This window comes from Petromyzon marinus, unplaced genomic scaffold (genome assembly GCF_048934315.1).
Source record: "Petromyzon marinus isolate PM22_M1 ecotype Great Lakes invasive population unplaced genomic scaffold, UKy_Petmar_22M1.pri1.0 PM_Scaffold_105, whole genome shotgun sequence".
NCBI classification, from domain to species: Eukaryota; Metazoa; Chordata; class Hyperoartia; order Petromyzontiformes; family Petromyzontidae; genus Petromyzon; species Petromyzon marinus.
In genome coordinates, this window is record NW_027423064.1 from 126,811 (window position 1) to 149,000 (window position 22,190).

General features: G+C 57.7%; 1 protein-coding gene across 1 annotated transcript in view; it reads left to right on the top strand.

The window, feature by feature from the left end:
- The first annotated feature begins 3,502 nt into the window (after nt 1-3,502).
- LOC116936871 (uncharacterized) overlaps nt 3,503-22,190 on the top strand; it is a 95,720-nt gene continuing 77,032 nt past the window's right edge. Inside the window, exons 1-7 of the mRNA XM_076063363.1 lie at nt 3,503-3,835; nt 6,552-6,690; nt 9,947-10,064; nt 11,299-11,376; nt 14,915-14,961; nt 19,305-19,483; nt 20,953-21,059. Coding sequence (XP_075919478.1) covers nt 3,779-3,835; nt 6,552-6,690; nt 9,947-10,064; nt 11,299-11,376; nt 14,915-14,961; nt 19,305-19,483; nt 20,953-21,059 — 725 coding nt within the window. The 5' untranslated portion in view covers nt 3,503-3,778. The remainder of the gene's footprint in view (nt 3,836-6,551; nt 6,691-9,946; nt 10,065-11,298; nt 11,377-14,914; nt 14,962-19,304; nt 19,484-20,952; nt 21,060-22,190) is intronic.

Consider the following 22,190-nt stretch of genomic DNA (forward strand, 5'->3'; position numbering starts at 1 on the left):
CCCCATTCCAACCTAAAGTGGCCTGGTCTCAGTTATCTGATGAAAGTTTCGAGCGAGAATTTCATCATCGCTTGCGGCTGGGATTGGCATCGTCCCCCACTCCTGATGTCGAGGGTAAATGGGCGAGTTTCGATTTAAAGCTTTCGTGACTGCAGGGATTCATCTTCTTGGTTCTTTAGGTAAAGTTACGTAGAATGGGGATAAAATAATAAAAATTCTCACGACGTTTCGGAGGCAACACAAGCTTCCGTCTTCAGGTGGGACAGTCACAGCAAGATCGCTGATTAGCGATCTTGCTGGTTTAGGACTGTGATGCAGCGGCAATGGCTGCTTTGGGTACGCGGTCCAGACCTCCCCAGAGACCCTGGCTGACAGAGGTGTTCAAGATAGTTGAGAAAAAGCGACAGGCCCACTGTCATCGGCTACAGCATCCCACGTCAGAGAATGAGGAGGCTTACCGCAGCCTTCGCTCGGAGGTTTGGAGAGCCGTGAGGCCAGGCGAGGATGGGTGGTGGTTGCGGGTTGCTGAGGAGATGGAGTCTGCCTCAGTGGCCCGCGATCACAAATCTCTATTTAACTCCATCAAAAAAGTAATCTGCAGCGCCACACCTATTACCATCATTAGGGAAAAAAACGGTGATCCAATCTCCGACCCCCAGGAACAGGTTTGCACATTTGCTGAGCATTTCTGTGAGGTCCTGGGGGAGGGGAAATCCCTCAGCCTGGAAAACATCGTGGCACAAAGTGGGGATGACCCTGCTGAGGCTGCGGTGCCTCAAATATTGGAGGAAGTCACCCCCTGTGAGTGGCTGGCTGAGGTGCCATCTGTTGAGGAAGTACTAAAGGCGATCCGGAATCTGAGACCAGGAATGGCAGCAGGCAGAGATGATCTCCCAAGCGAAATATTGACGGAGGGTGGCATTTGTGCACAGACTGCCCTACATGACATCATAACAACAGTCTGGACCACTGGATGGGTTCCGCAGGATTGAAGGATGCCCTGGTGGTCCCCCTCTTTAAGAAGGGGGACCGCACAGACTGTAACAACTACAGGGGCATCTCACTCAGTGTGCCGGGATAGGTCCTGGCAAGGATTATTCAACATCGCCTTGCCAGGCACGCTGAGGAGAGGCTTGCAGAGGCCCAGTGCTGTTTCTAGAAAGGGCGGTCCTGCACAGATGCCATATTTTCTGTCCGTCTGCTACAGCGGAGGTGTAGGGAATTCCAACAAGACCTACATCTCTGCTTTATTGACCTGGTCAAGGCCTATGATACCATCAGTAGGCCTGGGCTCTGGGTCGTTCTTCGTGCTTTTGGAGTACCTGACCCTCTGCTCACGATCATTAAGGACCTTCATGATGGTGAGTGGGCCCGGGTAAAACTATGTGGCCGGGAGTCAGAGCCATTCCCTGTACACCTTGGGGTGCGACAGGGATGTCCTCTGGCTCCCACATTATTGAACACCTATTTCGACCACGTAGTTCATGAAGCCTTCAATAGCTGTACCGGGGGAATTTCAATCTGGTACAGATAAAATGGGAGGCTGATCGATGCCCAGGTGCGGTTAAGGGATGGCTCCCTATTGCTCAACCACGTTATGTATGCCAATGATCTGGTGATTGCTGCTCAGAGGAGGAGTTGGAGACGCTGCTGCTGAGACTGGAGCGTGCCACTAAGAGGTGGGGCCTTACCATCAACCCCACCAAAACTAAGCACCTGCCTGGGTATTTTGGACCATCGGACACTCCACCCCCACAACTCCCAATTGGTGATAGGGCAGTTGTGGAGAGAGTGGAGAGTTTCCCATACCTGGGAAGTGTGCTCATGACCGGCTCCAGTTTAACAGCAGAGGTCTCACTCCGAATCAGTCGAGCGGCAATATCTTTTCATCGGTTGCGTAACGCTGTGTGGAAGCTACCTGGTCTGTCGCTCCGCACTAAGCTTCAGGTCTTCTCGGGCACAATCATTCCCTCCCTTCTCTACGCTTGCGAAATGTGGACACCTCTAATGGAACATCTTCGCCGGTTAGAAACATTTAGGCTGGCCTGCCTACGATCCATCCTGGGTTTAACCAGACTGGATTGTGTGAGTAGCTCACAAATTCTTTCAAGATCTGGACAAAGTTCCATCGGCAGGCAAGGCTGCGATGGCTGGGTCATGTAGCCCGCATGCCCAGCCACCGCATGCCGAAACAGCTTTTGTTTGGCCGGATTGAGGGGGCTAAGCGGGCGCGGCACGGGCTAGAGAAGAGATGGAGTGATGTGGTACAGGAGGACGTGGAGCTGAGTGGACTTGCCGATGACTGGTACCAGCGGTGTCAAGATCGGCCTCTGTGGAGGAGGCTCGTGAAGGATGCTACTGGGCAGTTGGAGGCAGTCGCCCTCCAACAACAACGGAGGGCGGAGGAGCGACGCTCAGAACGAGCGGAGCGCCGGGTGGCTAAAGCACAGCAGGTTGGCACAGTAGGGGGCACAGGTGGTGCATCAGCCAGTCATCTCAGTCTACCCGTGGCACCTGCTGGGTCTGCCCCGTGACCTCCTCCTGGTGCACCTAGCCTGGCACAGCAGCACAACCTGTGGCACCTGCAGGGTCTGTCCCGTGACCTCCTGCACCTAGCCTGGCACAGTTGATGGGTGAATAATGACCTCATGTCTGCACAATTATTGCGTGACGTCACGAAGCACGCTTGAGTATGCGTGACGTCATCTCGCACCTTCGGGCGGCGTCGGCACGGTACCCGCACGTGAAGTCATGCCGTTTCTTTTGCGTGACGTCATCACACATCAATGCAACGGGTGACGTCTCGAAATATAATTTCTCGACGTCATCACACACGTCTTGAGGGGTGACGTCACGTAGTACAGTCGCATTTAGTGACGCGATCCAGCAGCGATGTAACTTTACCGATGATGTCATTGTGTCGTTACGTGACCCGGATCACGCGCGCCAACTCCCTTAAAGCTGGGCACATCATGACGTACAGCTCGGTGACGTCACCGCGCATGAAGCGTAGTACTACGGGATGACGTCACGACGCATTTACGTGCCCGCGGGAACCTTACGTGGTGACGTCATCGGGCACTGGAGACGTCACGACGTATCATTACGTGACCCGGATGAGGCACTCAAACCCTGAATCCGGTGACGTCACCGCGGAGTGTGGCGTGGTGACGTCACCGCGCACTCCACTTAGCCCCTAACCGGGGAGGGAGCGGGCAACGTCATCACGCAGAGGTTGCGTGGTGACGTCAACCCAGCAGCGAACGCAAGCCCCCAGACATGGAACGACGTCACCGCGCGCGGCGGACCACATCCGGTGACGTCAGCGCGCACGGCGACCACTTCCGGGTGACGTCACCGCGCGCGGCGGATCACCTTTGGTCGACGTCACCGCGCACGGCGACCACCTCCTGTTGACGTCACCGCGCGCGGCGGACCACCTCCGGGTGACGTCACCGCGCACGGCGGACCACCTCCGGTCAACGTCACCGCGCACGGCGGACCACCTCCGCGTGACGTCACCGCGCACGGCGGACCACCTCCGGGTGACGTCACCGCGCCGTGTGGCGTGACGTCAGCGCGCAGGCGTGAGGAAGATGGCGGCGTGGGGCTGAGAGTTTTCTGCAGCGTGAGGCGCCATCGCGGGGTAGAGACGAGACGAGGTGGACGAGACGAGGTGGACACGAGGAGGAGGAGGTGGACACGAGGAGGAGGAGGTGGTAGAGACGAGGTGGACACGAGGAGGAGGTGGAGCGAGCGTCGCTCGAGAGACGCGATCATGGAGGCCGCCGACACCACCACCACCACCACCACCACGCGCTCTGGGCGCCGACTGGTGAGGAGAACTCCTCTACCACAACCACCACAACAACAACCACAACAACCACAACTACAACCACAACTACAACCACTACCACAACAACCACAACAACCACAACCACCACTACCACTACCACAACAACCACAACTACCACAACTACAACCACTACCACAACAACCACAACAACCACTACTACAACTACAACCACTACCACAACTACCACAACAACCACAACCACTACTACAACTACCACAACCACAACAACACAACTACCACTACTACAACTACCACAACCACAACAACCACTACCACAACTACCACAACCACTACTACAACCACCACAACAACCACAACTACCACAACTACCACAACCACAACAACCACAACTACCACTACTACAACTACCACAACCACAACAACCACTACCACAACTACCACAACCACTACTACAACCACCACAACAACCACAACTACCACAACTACCACAACCACAACAACCACAACTACCACTACTACAACAACCACAACCACAACAACCACTACCACAACTACCACAACCACTACTACAACCACCACAACAACCACAACTACCACAACTACCACAACCACTACAACCACCACAACTACCACAACAACCACAACCACTACTACAACCACAACTACCACAACCACTACCACAACTACAACCACCACAACCACAACAACCACAACTACCACAACCACTACCACAACTACAACCACCACAACTACCACAACCACTACTACAACCACCACCACAACTACCACAACCACTACCACCACCACTGCCACAACTACCACAACCACCACTACCACTACCACAACAACCACAACTACCACTACTACAACCACAACTACCACAACCACCACAACTACCACAACCACAACTACCACTACTACCACAACCACTACCACAACTACCACAACAACCACCACCACAACTACCACAACCACTACTACCACAACTACCACAACCACTACCACAACAACCACTACCACAACTACAACCACTACCACAACCACCACCACAACCACCATTACCTCAAATACCACAACTACCACAACCACCACTACCTCAACCACCATTACCTCAACCACCACAACTACCACTATCACCACAACCACCACAACCACCATTACCTCAAATACCACAACCACCACTACCACCACAACCACCACTACCACCATTGCCTCAAATACCACAACCACCACTACCACCACAACCACCACTACCACCATTACCTCAAATACCACAACCACCACTACCACCACAACCACCACTACCACCATTGCCTCAAATACCACAACCACCACTACCACCACAACCACCACTACCTCCACAACCACCACCACAACCACCACTACCTCCACAACCACTACCTCCAATACCACAACAACCACTACCACAACCTCCACGACCTCCAATACCACCAACCACAACCAACACAAACCACCACTTCCACCACAACCACCACCTCCACAACCACTACCTACACAACCACCACTACCACAACCACCACCACTACCACAATCATCACCACAACCACCATTACCACCACTACCACAACCACTACCTCCACTACCACCACAACCACTACCACCACCACTACCACAATCATCACCACAACCACCATTACCTCAAATACCACAACCACCACTACCACAACCACCACCACCACAACCACCATTACCTCAAATACCACAACCACCACTACCACAACCATCATTACCTCAAATACCACTACCACCACAACTACCACAACCACCACAACCACCACTACCTCAACCACCATTACCTCAACCACCACAACCACTATCTCCCCCACCACAACCACCACAACCACCACTACCACAACCACCACTCTACCACAACCACCATTACCTCAAATACCACAACCACCACCACCACTATCACCACAACCACAACAACCACCACTACCACCACAACCACCACTCTACCACAACCACCATTACCTCAAATACCACAACCACTATCTCCCCCACCACAACCACCACAACCACCACTACCACAACCACCACTCTACCACAACCACCATTACCTCAAATACCACAACCACCACCACCACTATCACCACTACCACAACCACCATTACCACCACCACTACCACCACTACCACCACAACCACCACCACAACCACTACCTCCACTGTCCCCCCCCTCCCAGGTCACATGGTACTGCCCCCCCCTCCCAGGTCACGTGGGACTGCTCCCCCCCCCTCCCAGGTCACGTGGTACTGCCCCCCCCCCCCCGGGTCACGTGGGGGGGCTGCCCCGAGATTTACACAAATGGCGGGAAACCTCCCAAGTGTGGGGTGCACATCACTCGTCGTCGCCATGACGACCACGCGTGTCTCCGTGGCGATAGGTGATGCCGTGTTGCCATGACGACCACGCGTGTCCCCCCGCGCGTGTCTCCCTAGTGATCGGTCATGCCGCGTTGCCATGACGACCAGTGTCTCCGTGGCGATAGGTGATGCCACGTTGCCATGACGACCACGCGTGTCCCCCCGCGCGTGTCTCCGTGACGATCGGTGATGCCGCGTTGCCATGACGACCACGCGTGTCCCCGTGCGTGTCGCCCTAGCGATCGGTGATGCCTTGTTGCCATGACGACCACGCGTGTCTCCGTGGCGATAGGTGATGCCGCGTTGCCATGACGACCACGCGTGTCCCCGTGCGCGTGTCTCCGTAGCGATCGGTGATGCCCCGTCGCTACGACGACGGGGACGTCTCGGACGACGAGATCGAGGGCAAGCGGAGCTTCGACCTGGAGGAGAAGCTGCGGAGTGGCCGCTACGACGCTCACTTTGTCAGCAGCATGCACGGAGCAGGTGGGGGGAGACACGGGGGAGACACGGGGGGGGAGACACGGGGGGGAGACACGGGGGGGAGACACGGGGGAGAGGGAGACACGGTGGGAGAGGGAGACACGGGGGAGAGGGAGACACGGTGGGAGAGGGAGACACGGGGGAGAGGGAGACACGGGGGGAGACACGGGGGGAGACACGGGGGGAGACATGGTGGGAGAGGGAGACACGGGTGGGGGAGACACGGGGGAGAGGGAGACACGGGGGAGAGGAGACACGAGGGAGACACGGTGGGAGAGGGAGACACGGGGGGAGAGGGAGACACGGGGGGGGACACGGTGGGAGAGACACGGTGGGGGAGACACGGGGGGAGACACGGGGGAGAGGGAGACACGGGGGGAGACACGGGGGAGAGGGAGACATGGTGGGAGAGGGAGACACGGGGGGAGAGACACGGGGGAGAGGGAGACACGGGGGAGACACGGGGGGGGAGACACGGGGGGGAGACACGGGGGGGGGAGACACGGGGGAGAGGGAGACACGGGGGAGAGGGAGACACGGGGGAGAGGGAGACACGGGGGGGGAGACACGGGGGGAGACACGGGGGGAGACACGGGGGAGAGGGAGACACGGTGGGAGAGGGAGACACGGTGGGAGAGGGAGACACGGTGGGAGAGGGAGACACGGGGGAGAGGGAGACACGGGGGAGAGGGAGACACGGTGGGAGAGGGAGACACGGGGGAGAGGGAGACACGGTGGGGGAGAGGGAGACACGGGGGAGAGGGAGACACGGTGGGATAGGGAGACACGGGGGAGAGGGAGACACGGTGGGAGAGGGAGACACGGGGGAGAGGGAGACACGGGGGAGAGGGAGACACGGTGGGAGAGGGAGACACGGGGGAGACACGGGGGGAGAGGGAGACACGGGGGAGAGGGAGACACGGTGGGAGAGGGAGACACGGGGGAGAGGGAGACACGGTGGGGGAGAGGGAGACACGGGGGAGAGGGAGACACGGGGGGAGACACGGGGGGAGACACGGGGGGAGACATGGTGGGAGAGGGAGACACGGGGGGGAGACACGGGGGAGAGGGAGACACGGGGGAGAGGGAGACACGAGGGAGACACGGTGGGAGAGGGAGACACGGGGGAGAGGGAGACACGGGGGGGGACACGGTGGGAGAGACACGGTGGGGGAGACACGGGGGGAGACACGGGGGAGAGGGAGACACGGGGGGAGACACGGGGGAGAGGGAGACATGGTGGGAGAGGGAGACACGGGGGGAGAGACACGGGGGAGAGGGAGACACGGGGGGAGACACGGGGGGGAGACACGGGGGGGAGACACGGGGGGGGAGACACGGGGGAGAGGGAGACACGGGGGAGAGGGAGACACGGGGGGGAGACACGGGGGGGGAGACACGGGGGGGAGACACGGGGGAGAGGGAGACACGGTGGGAGAGGGAGACACGGGGGGAGAGGGAGACACGGGGGAGAGGGAGACACGGGGGAGAGGGAGACACGGTGGGGGAAAGGGAGACACGGGGGAGAGGGAGACACGGGGGGGAGACACGGGGGGGGAGACACGGGGGGGAGACACGGGGGAGAGGGAGACACGGTGGGAGAGGGAGACACGGGGGGAGAGGGAGACACGGGGAGAGGGAGACACGGGGGGAGAGGGAGACACGGGGGGAGAGGGAGACACGGGGGAGAGGGAGACACGGGGGGAGAGGGAGACACGGGGGAGAGGGAGACACGGGGGAGAGGGAGACACGGGGGGAGAGGGAGACACGGGGGAGAGGGAGACACGGTGGGAGAGGGAGACACGGGGGGAGAGGGAGACACGGGGGAGAGGGAGACACGGGGGAGAGGGAGACACGGGGGGAGAGGGAGACACGGGGGAGAGGGAGACACGGGGGAGAGGGAGACACGGGGGGAGACACGGGGGGGAGACACGGGGGGAGACATGGTGGGAGAGGGAGACACGGGGGGGGAGACACGGGGGAGAGGGAGACACGGGGGTGAGGGAGACACGAGGGAGACACGGTGGGGAGAGGGAGACACGGGGGGAGAGGGAGACACGGGGGGGGACACGGTGGGAGAGACACGGTGGGGGAGACACGGGGGGAGACACGGGGGAGAGGGAGACACGGGGGGAGACACGGGGGAGAGGGAGACATGGTGGGAGAGGGAGACACGGGGGGAGAGACACGGGGGAGAGGGAGACACGGGGGGAGACACGGGGGGGGAGACACGGGGGGGAGACACGGGGGGGGAGACACGGGGGAGAGGGAGACACGGGGGAGAGGGAGACACGGTGGGGGAAAGGGAGACACGGGGGAGAGGGAGACACGGGGGGGAGACACGGGGGGGGAGACACGGGGGGGAGACACGGGGGAGAGGGAGACACGGGGGAGAGGGAGACACGGGGGGGGAGACACGGTGAGGGAGGGAGACACGGGGGGGGAGAGGGAGACACGGGGGGGGGAGACACGGTGAGGGAGGGAGACACGGGGGGAGACACGGGGGGGGGAGGGAGACACGGGGGGGGAGGGAGACACGGTGGGAGAGACACGGGGGAGAGACACGGGGGAGAGGGAGACACGGTGGGAGAGGGAGACACGGGGGAGAGACACGGGGGAGAGGGAGACACGGGGGAGACACGGGGGGGGAGACACGGTGGGGGAGACACGGGGGAGACACGGGGGGAGACACGGGGGGGGAGACACGGTGGGAGACACGGGGGGAGACACGGGGGGAGACACGGGGGGGGAGACACGGTGGGAGAGGGAGACACGGGGGGATAGGGAGACACCGGGGAGACACGGTGGGAGACACGGTGGATGCTACCCGGGGTACGTTTGTGTGTGTCTGTGTCTGTGTGTACGTGTCTCTGTGTACGTGTCTGTGTGTACGTGTGTGTACGTGTCTGTGTGTACGTGTCTGTGTGTACGTGTGTGTACGTGTCTCTGTGTACGTGTCTGTGTGTACATGTGTGTACGTGTCTGTGTGTACGTGTCTGTGTGTAGGTGCTGCTACTCGCTACTCACAGCACTTGCCCCTGCAGCTTTCTAGAGGCTACCTGGGGGACCTTTGTCTGTGTGTGGTGCAGACTTCACCTACCGCTAGTCACAGCACTTGCCCCTACAGCTTGCTAGAGGCTACCTGGGGGACCTGTGTCTGTGTGTGTGGTGCAGACTTCACCTACCGCTAGTCACAGCACTTGCCCCTACAGCTTGCTAGAGGCTACCTGGGGGACCTTTGTCTGTGTGTGTGGTGCAGACTTCACCTACCGCTACTCACAGCACTTGCCCCTACAGCTTGCTAGAGGCTACCTGGGGGACCTTTGTCTGTGTGTGTGGTGCAGACTTCACCTACCGCTAGTCACAGCACTTGCCCCTACATCCTGCTAGAGGCTACCTGGGGGACCTGTGTCTGTGTGTGGTGCAGACTTCACCTACCGCTAGTCACAGCACTTGCCCCTACATCTTGCTAGAGGCTACCTGGGGGACCTGTGTCTGTGTGTGGTGCAGACTTCACCTACCGCTAGTCACAGCACTTGCCCCTACAGCTTGCTAGAGGCTACCTGGGGGACCTTTGTCTGTGTGTGTGGTGCAGACTTCACCTACCGCTAGTCACAGCACTTGCCCCTACAGCTTGCTAGAGGCTACCTGGGGGACCTGTGTCTGTGTGTGTGGTGCAGACTTCACCTACCGCTAGTCACAGCACTTGCCCCTACAGCTTGCTAGAGGCTACCTGGGGGACCTGTGTCTGTGTGTGTGGTGCAGACTTCACCTACCGCTAGTCACAGCACTTGCCCCTACAGCTTGCTAGAGGCTACCTGGGGGACCTGTGTCTGTGTGTGTGGTGCAGACTTCACCTACCGCTAGTCACAGCACTTGCCCCTACAGCTTGCTAGAGGCTACCTGGGGGACCTGTGTCTGTGTGTGGTGCAGACTTCACCTACCGCTAGTCACAGCACTTGCCCCTACATCCTGCTAGAGGCTACCTGGGGGACCTTTGTCTGTGTGTGGTGCAGACTTCACCTACCGCTAGTCACAGCACTTGCCCCTACAGCTTGCTAGAGGCTACCTGGGGGACCTGTGTCTGTGTGTGTGGTGCAGACTTCACCTACCGCTAGTCACAGCACTTGCCCCTACAGCTTGCTAGAGGCTACCTGGGGGACCTGTGTCTGTGTGTGTGGTGCAGACTTCACCTACCGCTAGTCACAGCACTTGCCCCTACAGCTTGCTAGAGGCTACCTGGGGGACCTGTGTCTGTGTGTGTGGTGCAGACTTCACCTACCGCTAGTCACAGCACTTGCCCCTACAGCTTGCTAGAGGCTACCTGGGGGACCTGTGTCTGTGTGTGTGGTGCAGACTTCACCTACCGCTAGTCACAGCACTTGCCCCTACATCTTGCTAGAGGCTACCTGGGGGACCTTTGTCCTGTGTGTGTGGTGCAGACTTCACCTACCGCTAGTCACAGCACTTGCCCCTACAGCTTGCTAGAGGCTACCTGGGGGACCTGTGTCTGTGTGTGGTGCAGACTTCACCCTACCGCTAGTCACAGCACTTGCCCCTACATCCTGCTAGAGGCTACCTGGGGGACCTGTGTCTGTGTGTGTGGTGCAGACTTCACCTACCGCTACATACAGGAGGAGGGGCTCCGCACGCCGCTCGTCTTCACCAAGCCGGACGACTCAACATGAAGTGAGGAGGTGGTGGGGGGGTGGTGGTGGTGGGGGGGTGGTGGGGGGTGGTGGTGGTGGGGTGGTGGTGGTAGGGTGGTGAAGGTGGTGGTGGTGAAGGGTGGTGGTGGTGAAGGGGTGGTGGTGAAGGTGGTGGTGGTTGAGGTGGTTAAGGTGGTGGTGGTTGTTAAGGTGGTGGTGGTGGTGGTTAAGGTGGTGGTGGTGGTTAAGGTGGTGGTGGTGGTGGTGAAGGTGGTGGTGGTTAAGGTGGTGGTGGTTGTTAAGGTGGTGGTGGTTGAGGTGGTGAAGGTGGTGGTGGTGGTTAAGGTGGTGGTGGTGAAGGTGGTGGTGGTTAAGGTGGTGGTGGTTAAGGTGGTGGTGGTTGAGGTGGTGGTGGTTAAGGTGGTGGTGGTGAAGGTGGTGGTGGTGAAGGTGGTGGTGGTGAAGGTGGTGGTGGTGGTTAAGGTGGTGGTGGTGGTGAAGGTGGTGGGGTTAAGGTGGTGGTGGTTGTTAAGGTGGTGGTGGTTGAGGTGGTGGTAGTGGTGGGGAAGGTGGTGGTGGTGAAGGTGGTGGTGGTTGAGGTGGTGGTGGTGAAGGTGGTGGTGGTGGTTAGGTAGGTGGTGGTTAAGGTGGTGGTGGTGAAGGTGGTGGTGGTTAAGGTGGTGGTGGTTTAGGGTGGTGGTGGTGAAGGTGGTGGGGTGGTGAAGGTGGTGGTGGTGGTTAAGGTGGAGGTGGTTAAGGTGGTGGTGGTTAAGGTGGTGGTGGTGAAGGTGGTGGTGGTGGTTAAGGTGGTGGTGGTTAAGGTGGTGGTGGTTGAGGTGGTGGTGGTGAAGGTGGTGGTGGTTAAGGTGGTGGTGGTTAAGGTGGTGGTGGTGAAGGTGGTGGTGGTGGTTAAGGTGGTGGTGGTTAAGGTGGTGGTGGTGAAGGTGGTGGTGGTTGAGGTGGTGGTGGTGAAGGTGGTGGTGGTTAAGGTGGTGGTGGTTAAGGTGGTGGTGGTGAAGGTGGTGGTGGTGGTTAAGGTGGTGGTGGTTAAGGTGGTGGTGGTGAAGGTGGTGGTTGGTGGTGAGGTGGTGGTGGTGAGGTGGTGGTGGTAAGGTGGGTGGTAGGTGATGGTGGTGGGGGTGGTTAAGGTGGTGGTGGTTAAGGTGGTGGTGGTTGAGGTGGTAAGGTGGTTAAGGTGGTGGTGGTGAAGGTGGTGGTGGTGAGGTGGTGGTGGTTGAGGTGGTGGTGGTTGTGAGGGAGTGGGAGGGAAGTCTGTGATGAGTACTGGAGAGCACGAGGGGAGGAAGCGTGTGGGGTAGCAGGAGCAAGATGGCACAGATGGAGATTAGTGCACACATGGAGAGAGAGGAGTGAGCTTCAAAGGCAATCTCTGTGTGATCCATCAACCCTTGCTGCTGCTGCCGGCTGTCTATGACATTATGACCGTGTCTCTCCCCCCGTGTCTCTCCCCCGTGTCTCTCCCCCCGTGTCTCTCCCCCCGTGTCTCTCCCCCGTGTCTCTCCCCCCGTGTCTCTCCCCCCGTGTCTCTCTCCCCGTGTCTCTCCCCCCGTGTCTCTCCCCCCGTGTCTCTCCCCCATGTCTCTCCCCCCGTGTCTCCCCTCCATGTCTCTCCCCCGTGTCTCTCCCCCGTGTCTCTCCCCCGTGTCTCTCCCCTGTGTCTCTCTCCCCGTGTCTCTCCCCCGTGTCTTTCCCCCGTGTCTCTCCCCCCGTGTCTCTCCCCCCGTGTCTCTCTCCCCGTGTCTCTCCCCCCGTGTCTCTCCCTCCCGTGTCTCTCCCCCCGTGTCTCTCCCCCCATGTCTCTCCCCCCGTGTCTCTCCCCCGTGTCTCTCCCCCCGTGTCTCCCCTCCGTGTCTCTCCCCCGTGTCTCTCTCCCCGTGTCTCTCCCCCCGTGTCTCTCCCCCCGTGTCTCTCCCCCCGTGTCTCTCCCCCCTGTCTCTCCCCCGTGTCTCTCCCCCCGTGTCTCCCCTCCGTGTCTCTCCCCCGTGTCTCTCTCCCCGTGTCTCTCCCCCCATGTCTCTCCCCCCGTGTCTTTCCCCCGTGTCTCTCCCCCCGTGTCTCTCCCCCCGTGTCTCTCTCCCCGTGTCTCTCCCCCCGTGTCTCTCCCTCCCGTGTCTCTCCCCCCGTGTCTCTCCCCCCATGTCTCTCCCCCCGTGTCTCTCCCCCGTGTCTCTCCCCCCGTGTCTCCCCTCCGTGTCTCTCCCCCGTGTCTCTCTCCCCGTGTCTCTCCCCCCGTGTCTCTCCCCCCGTGTCTCTCCCCCCGTGTCTCTCCCCCCTGTCTCTCCCCCGTGTCTCTCCCCCCGTGTCTCCCCTCCGTGTCTCTCCCCCGTGTCTCTCCCTCCCGTGTCTCTCCCCCCGTGTCTCTCCCCCCATGTCTCTCCCCCCGTGTCTCTCCCCCGTGTCTCTCCCCCCGTGTCTCCCCTCCGTGTCTCTCCCCCGTGTCTCTCTCCCCGTGTCTCTCCCCCCTGTCTCTCCCCCGTGTCTCTCCCCCCGTGTCTCCCCTCCGTGTCTCTCCCCCGTGTCTCTCTCCCCGTGTCTCTCCCCCCGTGTCTCTCCCCCCGTGTCTCTCCCCCCGTGTCTCTCCCCCCTGTCTCTCCCCGTGTCTCTCCCCCCGTGTCTCTCCCCCGTGTCTCTCCCCCCGTGTCTCTCCCCCGTGTCTCTCTCCCCGTGTCTCTCCCCCCGTGTCTTTCCCCCGTGTCTCTCCCCCCGTGTCTCTCCCCCCGTGTCTCTCTCCCCGTGTCTCTCCCCCCGTGTCTCTCCCCCCCGTGTCTCTCCCCCCGTGTCTCTCCCCCGTGTCTCTCCCCCCGTGTCTCCCCTCCATGTCTCTCCCCCGTGTCTCTCTCCCCTTGTCTCTCCCCCCGTGTCTCTCCCCCCCGTGTCTCTCCCCCCGTGTCTCTCCCCCCGTGTCTCTCCCCCGTGTCTCTCCCCCCGTGTCTCCCCTCCATGTCTCTCCCCCGTGTCTCTCTCCCCGTTTCTCTCCCCCCGTGTCTCTCCCCCCGTGGCTCTCCCCCCGTGTCTCTCCCCCCGTGTCTCTCCCCCCGTGTCTCACCCCCCGTGTCTCACCCCCCGTGTCTCTCCCCCCTGTCTCTCCCCCGTGTCTCTCCCCCCGTGTCTCTCCCCCCGTGTCTCTCCCCCCGTGTCTCTCCCCGCGTCTCTCCCCCCGTGTCTCCGTGTCTCCCCCCGTCTCTCCCCGTGTCTCTCCCCCATGTTTCTCCGTGTGTCTCCGTGTCTCCCCGTGTGTCTCCGTGTGTCTCCCCGTGTGTCTCTCCCCGTGTCTCTCCCCGTGTCTCTCCCCGTGTCTCTCCCCGTGTGTCTCCGTGTGTCTCCCCGTGTCTCTCCCCGTGTCTCTCCCCGTGTGTCTCCGTGTGTCTCCCCGTGTGTCTCTCCCCCCGTGTGTCTCCGTGTGTCTCCGTGTCTCCCGTGTGTCTCCGTGTGTCTCCGTGTCTCCCCGTGTGTCTCCGTGTCTCCCCGTGTGTCTCCGTGTGTCTCCGTGTCTCCCCGTGTGTCTCCGTGTGTCTCCGTGTCTCCCCGTGTGTCTCCGTGTGTCTCCGTTGTTGCAGAATGCCTGGGAAGGACTTCAGTGTCAACGATGTCAAGATGTACGTGGGTAAGTCAGGTGTACACACGTCTGTGTGGTTGTGTACACGTGTGACTCTCTGTGTGTGTACACGTCTGTGTGTGTGTGTCACTGTGTACACGTGTGTGTCTGTGTGTGTGTACACGTCTGTGTCACTGCGTGTGTCACTGTGTACACGTGTGTCTCACTGTGTGTGTCATTGTGTACACGTGTGTCTCTCTGTGTGTGTACACGTCTGTGTGCGTGTCTCACTGTGTGTCTCACTGTGTGTCTCACTGTGTGTGTCACTGTGTGTGTCACTGTGTACACGTGTGTCTGTCTGTGTGCGTGTGTCTCACTGTGTGTGTCACTGTGTACACGTGTGTCTCTCTGTGTGTGTACGCGTCTGTGTGTGTGTCTCACTGTGTGTGTCACAGTGTGTGTGTCACTGTGTACACGTGTGTCTGTCTGTGTGTGTGTGTGTCACTGTGTACACGTGTGTCTCTCTGTGTGTACACGTCTGTGTGTGTGTGTCACTGTGTGTGTGTGTCTCACTGTGTGTGTGACACTGTGTGTGTGTGTGTCACTGTGTGTGTGTGTGTCACTGTGTGTGTCACTGTGTACACGTGTGTGTCTCTGTGTGTGTACACGTCTGTGTGTGTGTGTGTCTCACTGTGTGTGTCACTGTGTGTGTCACTGTGTGTGTCACTGTGTGTGTCACTGTGTACACGTGTGTCTATCTGTGTGTGTACACGTCTGTGTGTGTGTGCCACTGTGTGTGTGTGTCACTGTGTGTGTGTGTCTCACTGTGTGTGTGTGTCTCACTGTGTGTGTCACTGTGTACACGTGTGTCACTGTGTGTGTGTCACTGTGTGTGTGTCACTGTGTGTGTCACTGTGTGTGTGTGTGTGTCACTGTGTGTGTGTGTCTCACTGTGTGTGTCACTGTGTACACGTGTGTCTATCTGTGTGTGTACACGTCTGTGTGTGTCTCACTGTGTGTGTCACTGTGTACACGTGTGTCTCTCTGTGTGTGTACACGTCTGTGTGTGTCTCACTGTGTGTGTCACTGTGTCACTGTGTGTCTGTCTGTGTGTGTGTGTGTCACTGTGTGTGTGTCACTGTGTACACGTGTGTCTCTCTGTGTGTGTACACGTCTGTGTGTCACTGTGTGTGTCACTGTGTACACGTGTGTGTCTGTGTGTGTGTGTCACTGTGTGTGTCACTGTGTACACGTGTGTCTCTCTGTGTGTTTACACGTCTGTGTGTGTCTCACTGTGTGTGTCTCACTGTGTGTGTCACTGTGTGTGGGTGTCACTGTGTGTGTCACTGTGTACACGTGTGTGTTTGTGTGTGTGTACACGTCTGTGTGTGTGTCACTGTGTGTGTCACTGTGTACACGTGTGTGTCTGTGTGTGTGTGTGTCACTGTGCGTGTCACTGTGTACACGTGTGACTCTCTGTGTGTACACGTCTGTGTGTGTCACTGTGTGTGTCACTGTGTACACGTGTGTCTCTCTGTGTGTGTACACGTCTGTGTGCGTGTGTCACTGTGTGTGTCACTGTGTGTGTCTCACTGTGTGTGTCACTGTGTACACGTGTGACTCTGTGTGCGTACACGTCTGTGTGTGTGTGTGTCTCACTGTGTGTGTCACTGTGTACACGTGTGTGTCTGTGTGTGTGTCACTGTGTGTGTCACTGTGTACACGTGTGTCTCTGTGTGCGTACACGTCTGTGTGTGTGTGTCACTGTGTGTGTCACTGTGTGTGTGTGTGTGTGTCACTGTGTGTGTCACTGTGTGTGTGTGTCACTGTGTGTTTCACTGTGTGTGTGTCGCTGTGTGTTTCACTGTGTGTGTGTGTCACTGTGTGTGTGTCACTGTGTGTGTGTCACTGTGTCACTGTGTGTGTGTCACTGTGTCACTGTGTGTGTGTGTCACTGTGTGTGTGTCACTGTGTGTGTGTGTCACTGTGTGTGTGTCACTGTGTCTGTGTGACACTGTGTGTGTCACTGTGTGTGTGACACTGTGTGTGTGTCACTGTGTGTGTGTCACTGTGTGTGTCACTGTGTGTGTGTGTCACTGTGTGTGTCACTGTGTGTGTGTGTCACTGTGTGTTTCACTGTGTGTGTGTGTCACTGTGTGTGTGTCACTGTGTGTGTGTCACTGTGTGTGTGTGTCACTGTGTACACGTGTGTCACTGTGTGTGTGTCACTGTGTGTGTGTCACTGTGTGTGTCACTGTGTGTGTGTGTGTGTGTCACTGTGTGTGTGTGTCTCACTGTGTGTGTCACTGTGTACACGTGTGTCTATCTGTGTGTGTACACGTCTGTGTGTGTCTCACTGTGTGTGTCACTGTGTACACGTGTGTCTCTCTGTGTGTGTACACGTCTGTGTGTGTCTCACTGTGTGTGTCACTGTGTCACTGTGTGTCTGTCTGTGTGTGTGTGTGTCACTGTGTGTGTGTCACTGTGTACACGTGTGTCTCTCTGTGTGTGTACACGTCTGTGTGTGTCACTGTGTGTGTCACTGTGTACACGTGTGTGTCTGTGTGTGTGTGTCACTGTGTGTGTCACTGTGTACACGTGTGTCTCTCTGTGTGTTTACACGTCTGTGTGTGTCTCACTGTGTGTGTCTCACTGTGTGTGTCACTGTGTGTGGGTGTCACTGTGTGTGTCACTGTGTACACGTGTGTGTTTGTGTGTGTGTACACGTCTGTGTGTGTGTCACTGTGTGTGTCACTGTGTACACGTGTGTGTCTGTGTGTGTGTGTGTCACTGTGCGTGTCACTGTGTACACGTGTGACTCTCTGTGTGTACACGTCTGTGTGTGTCACTGTGTGTGTCACTGTGTACACGTGTGTCTCTCTGTGTGTGTACACGTCTGTGTGCGTGTGTCACTGTGTGTGTCACTGTGTGTGTCTCACTGTGTGTGTCACTGTGTACACGTGTGACTCTGTGTGCGTACACGTCTGTGTGTGTGTGTGTCTCACTGTGTGTGTCACTGTGTACACGTGTGTGTCTGTGTGTGTGTCACTGTGTGTGTCACTGTGTACACGTGTGTCTCTGTGTGCGTACACGTCTGTGTGTGTGTGTCACTGTGTGTGTCACTGTGTGTGTGTGTGTGTCACTGTGTGTGTCACTGTGTGTGTGTGTCACTGTGTGTTTCACTGTGTGTGTGTCGCTGTGTGTTTCACTGTGTGTGTGTGTCACTGTGTGTGTGTCACTGTGTCACTGTGTGTGTGTCACTGTGTCACTGTGTGTGTGTGTCACTGTGTGTGTGTCACTGTGTGTGTGTGTCACTGTGTGTGTGTCACTGTGTCTGTGTGACACTGTGTGTGTCACTGTGTGTGTGACACTGTGTGTGTGTCACTGTGTGTGTGTCACTGTGTGTGTCACTGTGTGTGTGTGTGTGTCACTGTGTGTGTCACTGTGTGTGTGTGTCACTGTGTGTTTCACTGTGTGTGTGTGTGTGTCACTGTGTGTGTGTGTGTCACTGTGTGTGTGTCACTGTGTGTGTCACTGTGTGTGTGTGTCACTGTGTGTTTCACTGTGTGTGTGTGTCACTGTGTGTGTGTCACTGTGTGTGTGTCACTGTGTGTGTGTGTGTCACTGTGTGTGTCACTGTGTGTGTGTGTCACTGTGTGTTTCACTGTGTGTGTGTGTCACTGTGTGTGTGTCACTGTGTGTGTGTCACTGTGTGTGTGTGTCACTGTGTGTGTCACTGTGTGCGTGTCACTGTGTGTGTGTGTCACTGTGTGTGTGTGTGTGACACTGTGTGTCACTGTGTGTGTGTGTCACTGTGTGTGTCACTGTGTGTGTGTCACTGTGTGTGTGTATGTGTGTGTGTGTGTCACTGTGTGTGTGTCACTGTGTGTGTGTGTCACTGTGTGTGTGTGTCACTGTGTGTGTCACTGTGTGTGTGTCACTGTGTGTGTCACTATGTGTGTCACTATGTGTGTCACTGTATGTGTCACTGTGTGTGTCACTGTGTGTGTGTCACTGTGTGTGTCACTGTGTGTGTGTGTCACTGTGTGTGTGTGTCACTGTGTGTGTCACTGTGTGTGTGTCACTGTGTGTGTCACTGTGTGTGTGTGTCACTGTGTGTGTGTCACTGTGTGTGTCACTGTGTGTGTGTCACTGTGTGTGTCACGGTGTGTGTGTGTGTGTCACTGTGTGTGTCACTGTGTGTGTGTCACTGTGTGTGTGTGTCACTGTGTGTGTGTCACTGTGTGTGTCACTGTGTGTGTGTCACTGTGTGTGTGTTACTGTGTGTGTGTCACTGTGTGTGTGTCACTGTGTGTGTCACTGTGTGTGTGTCACTGTGTGTCACTGTGTGTGTCACTGTGTGTGTGTGTCACTGTGTGTGTCACTGTGTGTGTCACTGTGTGTGTGTGCAGGCAGTCGTCGCATGGTGGACGTGATGGACGTGACCACCCAGAAGGGCATTGAGATGACGATGAGTCAGTGGGCGCGTTACTACAACACGCCATCCGCTCAGCGGGGCAAACTTTACAACGTCATCTCCCTCGAGTTCAGCCACACACGCCTGGAGTCGCTGGTTCAACGCCCTGCCGTGGTGAGTGGGTGGTGAGTGAGTGGTGAGTGAGTGGTGAGTGAGTGGTGAGTGAGTGGGTGAGTGGTGAGTGGGTGAGTGGGTGGGTGAGTGGGTGGGTGGTGAGTGGGTGGTGAGTGAGTGGTGAGTGAGTGGTGAGGAGTGAGTGGTGAGTGGGTGAGTGGTGAGTGAGTGAGTGGGTGAGTGGGTGGTGAGTGGGTGGTGAGTGGGTGGTGAGTGAGTGGTGAGTGAGTGGTGAGGAGTGAGTGGTGAGTGAGTGGGTGAGTGGTGAGTGAGTGAGTGGGTGAGTGAGTGAGTGAGTGGGTGGTGAGTGGGTGGTGAGTGAGTGGTGAGTGGGTGGGTGGTGAGTGGGTGGTGAGTGAGTGGGTGGTGAGTGGGTGGTGAGTGAGTGGGTGAGTGAGTGGGTGGGTGGTGAGTGGGTGGTGAGTGAGTGGTGAGTGAGTGGTGAGGAGTGAGTTGTGAGTGAGTGGTGAGTTCAGCCACACACGCCTGGAGTCGCTGGTTCAACGCCCTGCCGTGGTGAGTGGGTGGTGAGTGGGTGGTGAGTGAGTGGGTGGTGAGTGAGTGGTGAGTGGGTGGTGAGTGGATGGGTGGTGAGTGAGTGGTGAGTGAGTGGGTGAGTGTGTGGGTGGTGAGTGAGTGGTGAGTGAGTGGTGAGTGGGTGGGTGGTGAGTGGGTGATGAGTGAGTGAGTGGTGAGTGAGTGGGTGAGTGGGTGGGTGGTGAGTGGGTGGGTGGTGAGTGGGTGGTGAGTGAGTGGTGAGTGAGTGGTGAGTGAGTGGTGAGTCAGTGGGTGAGGAGTGAGTGGGTGAGTGGTGAGTGGGTGAGTGAGTGGTGAGTGAGTGAGTGAGTGGGTGGGTGGTGAGTGAGTGGTGAGTGGGTGGTGAGTGGGTGGGTGGTGAGTGGGTGGTGAGTGAGTGAGTGGTGAGTGAGTGGGTGAGTGAGTGGGTGGGTGGTGAGTGGGTGGTGAGTGAGTGGTGAGTGGGTGGTGAGTGAGTGGTGAGTGAGTGGTGAGTGAGTGGTGAGTGAGTGGTGAGTGAGTGGGTGAGGAGTGAGTGGTGAGTGAGTGGTGAGTGAGTGGTGAGTGAGTGGTGAGTGGGTGAGTGAGTGAGTGGTGAGTGAGTGAGTGGGTGAGTGAGTGGGTGAGTGGTGTGTGAGTGGGTGAGTGAGTGATTGGGTGAGGAGTGAGTGGTGAGTGAGTGAGTGGTGAGTGAGTGGTGAGTTCAGCCACACACTCCTGGAGTCGCTGGTTCAACGTCTCTCCCCCCACCCCTCATGCCCCGCCCCTCACTCCCCGCCCCTCACGCCCCGCCCCTCATGCCCCGCCCCTCATGCCCCGCCCCTCACGCCCCTCCCCTCATGCCACGCCCCTCACGCCCCGCCCCTCACGCCCCGCCCCTCATGCCCCGCCCCTCATGCCCCGCCCCTCACGCCCCTCCCCTCATGCCACGCCCCTCATGCCCCGCCCCCCAGGTGGAGCAGGTGGACTGGGTTGACACGATGTGGCCACGGCACCTGAAGGAGAACCAGAAGGAGTCCACCAACGTCATAGCACAGATGAAGTACCCCAAAGTGCAGAAGTCAGTCTCTCACACACACTCATACATACACACACACAGTCTCTCACAGTCACACACACAGTCACATACACAGTCATACACACAGTCATACAGTCACACACACATACAGTCACACACACAGTCATACACACAGTCATACACATACACAGTGACACAGTCACAGTCACACACAGTCACAGATGAAGTACCCCAAAGTGCAGAAGTCAGTCTCTCACAGTCACACTCATACAGTCATACACACAGTCATACACACAGTCACACACAGTCACATACACAGTCATACACACAGTCATACAGTCACACACACATACAGTCACACACACAGTCATACACACACAGTCACACACAGTCACATACACAGTCACAGATGAAGTACCCCAAAGTGCAGAAGTCAGTCTCTCACAGTCATACACACAGTCACACAGTCATACACACAGTCACACAGTCACACACACACAGTCACACACACATACAGTCATACACACAGTCACACACACAGTCACACAGTCACACATACACAGTCACAGATGAAGTACCCCAAAGTGCAGAAGTCAGTCTCTCACAGTCATACACACAGTCACACAGTCATACACACAGTCACACAGTCACACACACACAGTCACACACACATACAGTCATACACACAGTCACACACACACAGTCACACAGTCACACATACACAGTCACAGATGAAGTACCCCAAAGTGCAGAAGTCAGTCTCTCACAGTCACACACATACATACACACACACAGTCACACAGTCACACACAGTCACAGATGAAGTACCCCAAAGTGCAGAAGTCAGTCTCTCACACACACATACATACAGTCATACACACAGTCATACACACAGTCACACAGTCACACATACACAGTCACAGATGAAGTACCCCAAAGTGCAGAAGTCAGTCTCTCACACACACATACATACAGTCATACACACAGTCATACACACAGTCACACAGTCACACATACACAGTCACAGATGAAGTACCCCAAAGTGCAGAAGTCAGTCTCTCACACACACATACATACACATACAGTCATATACACACAGTCACACACAGTCATACAGTCACACACACATACACACACAGTCACAGATACACATACACAGTCACACACACAGTC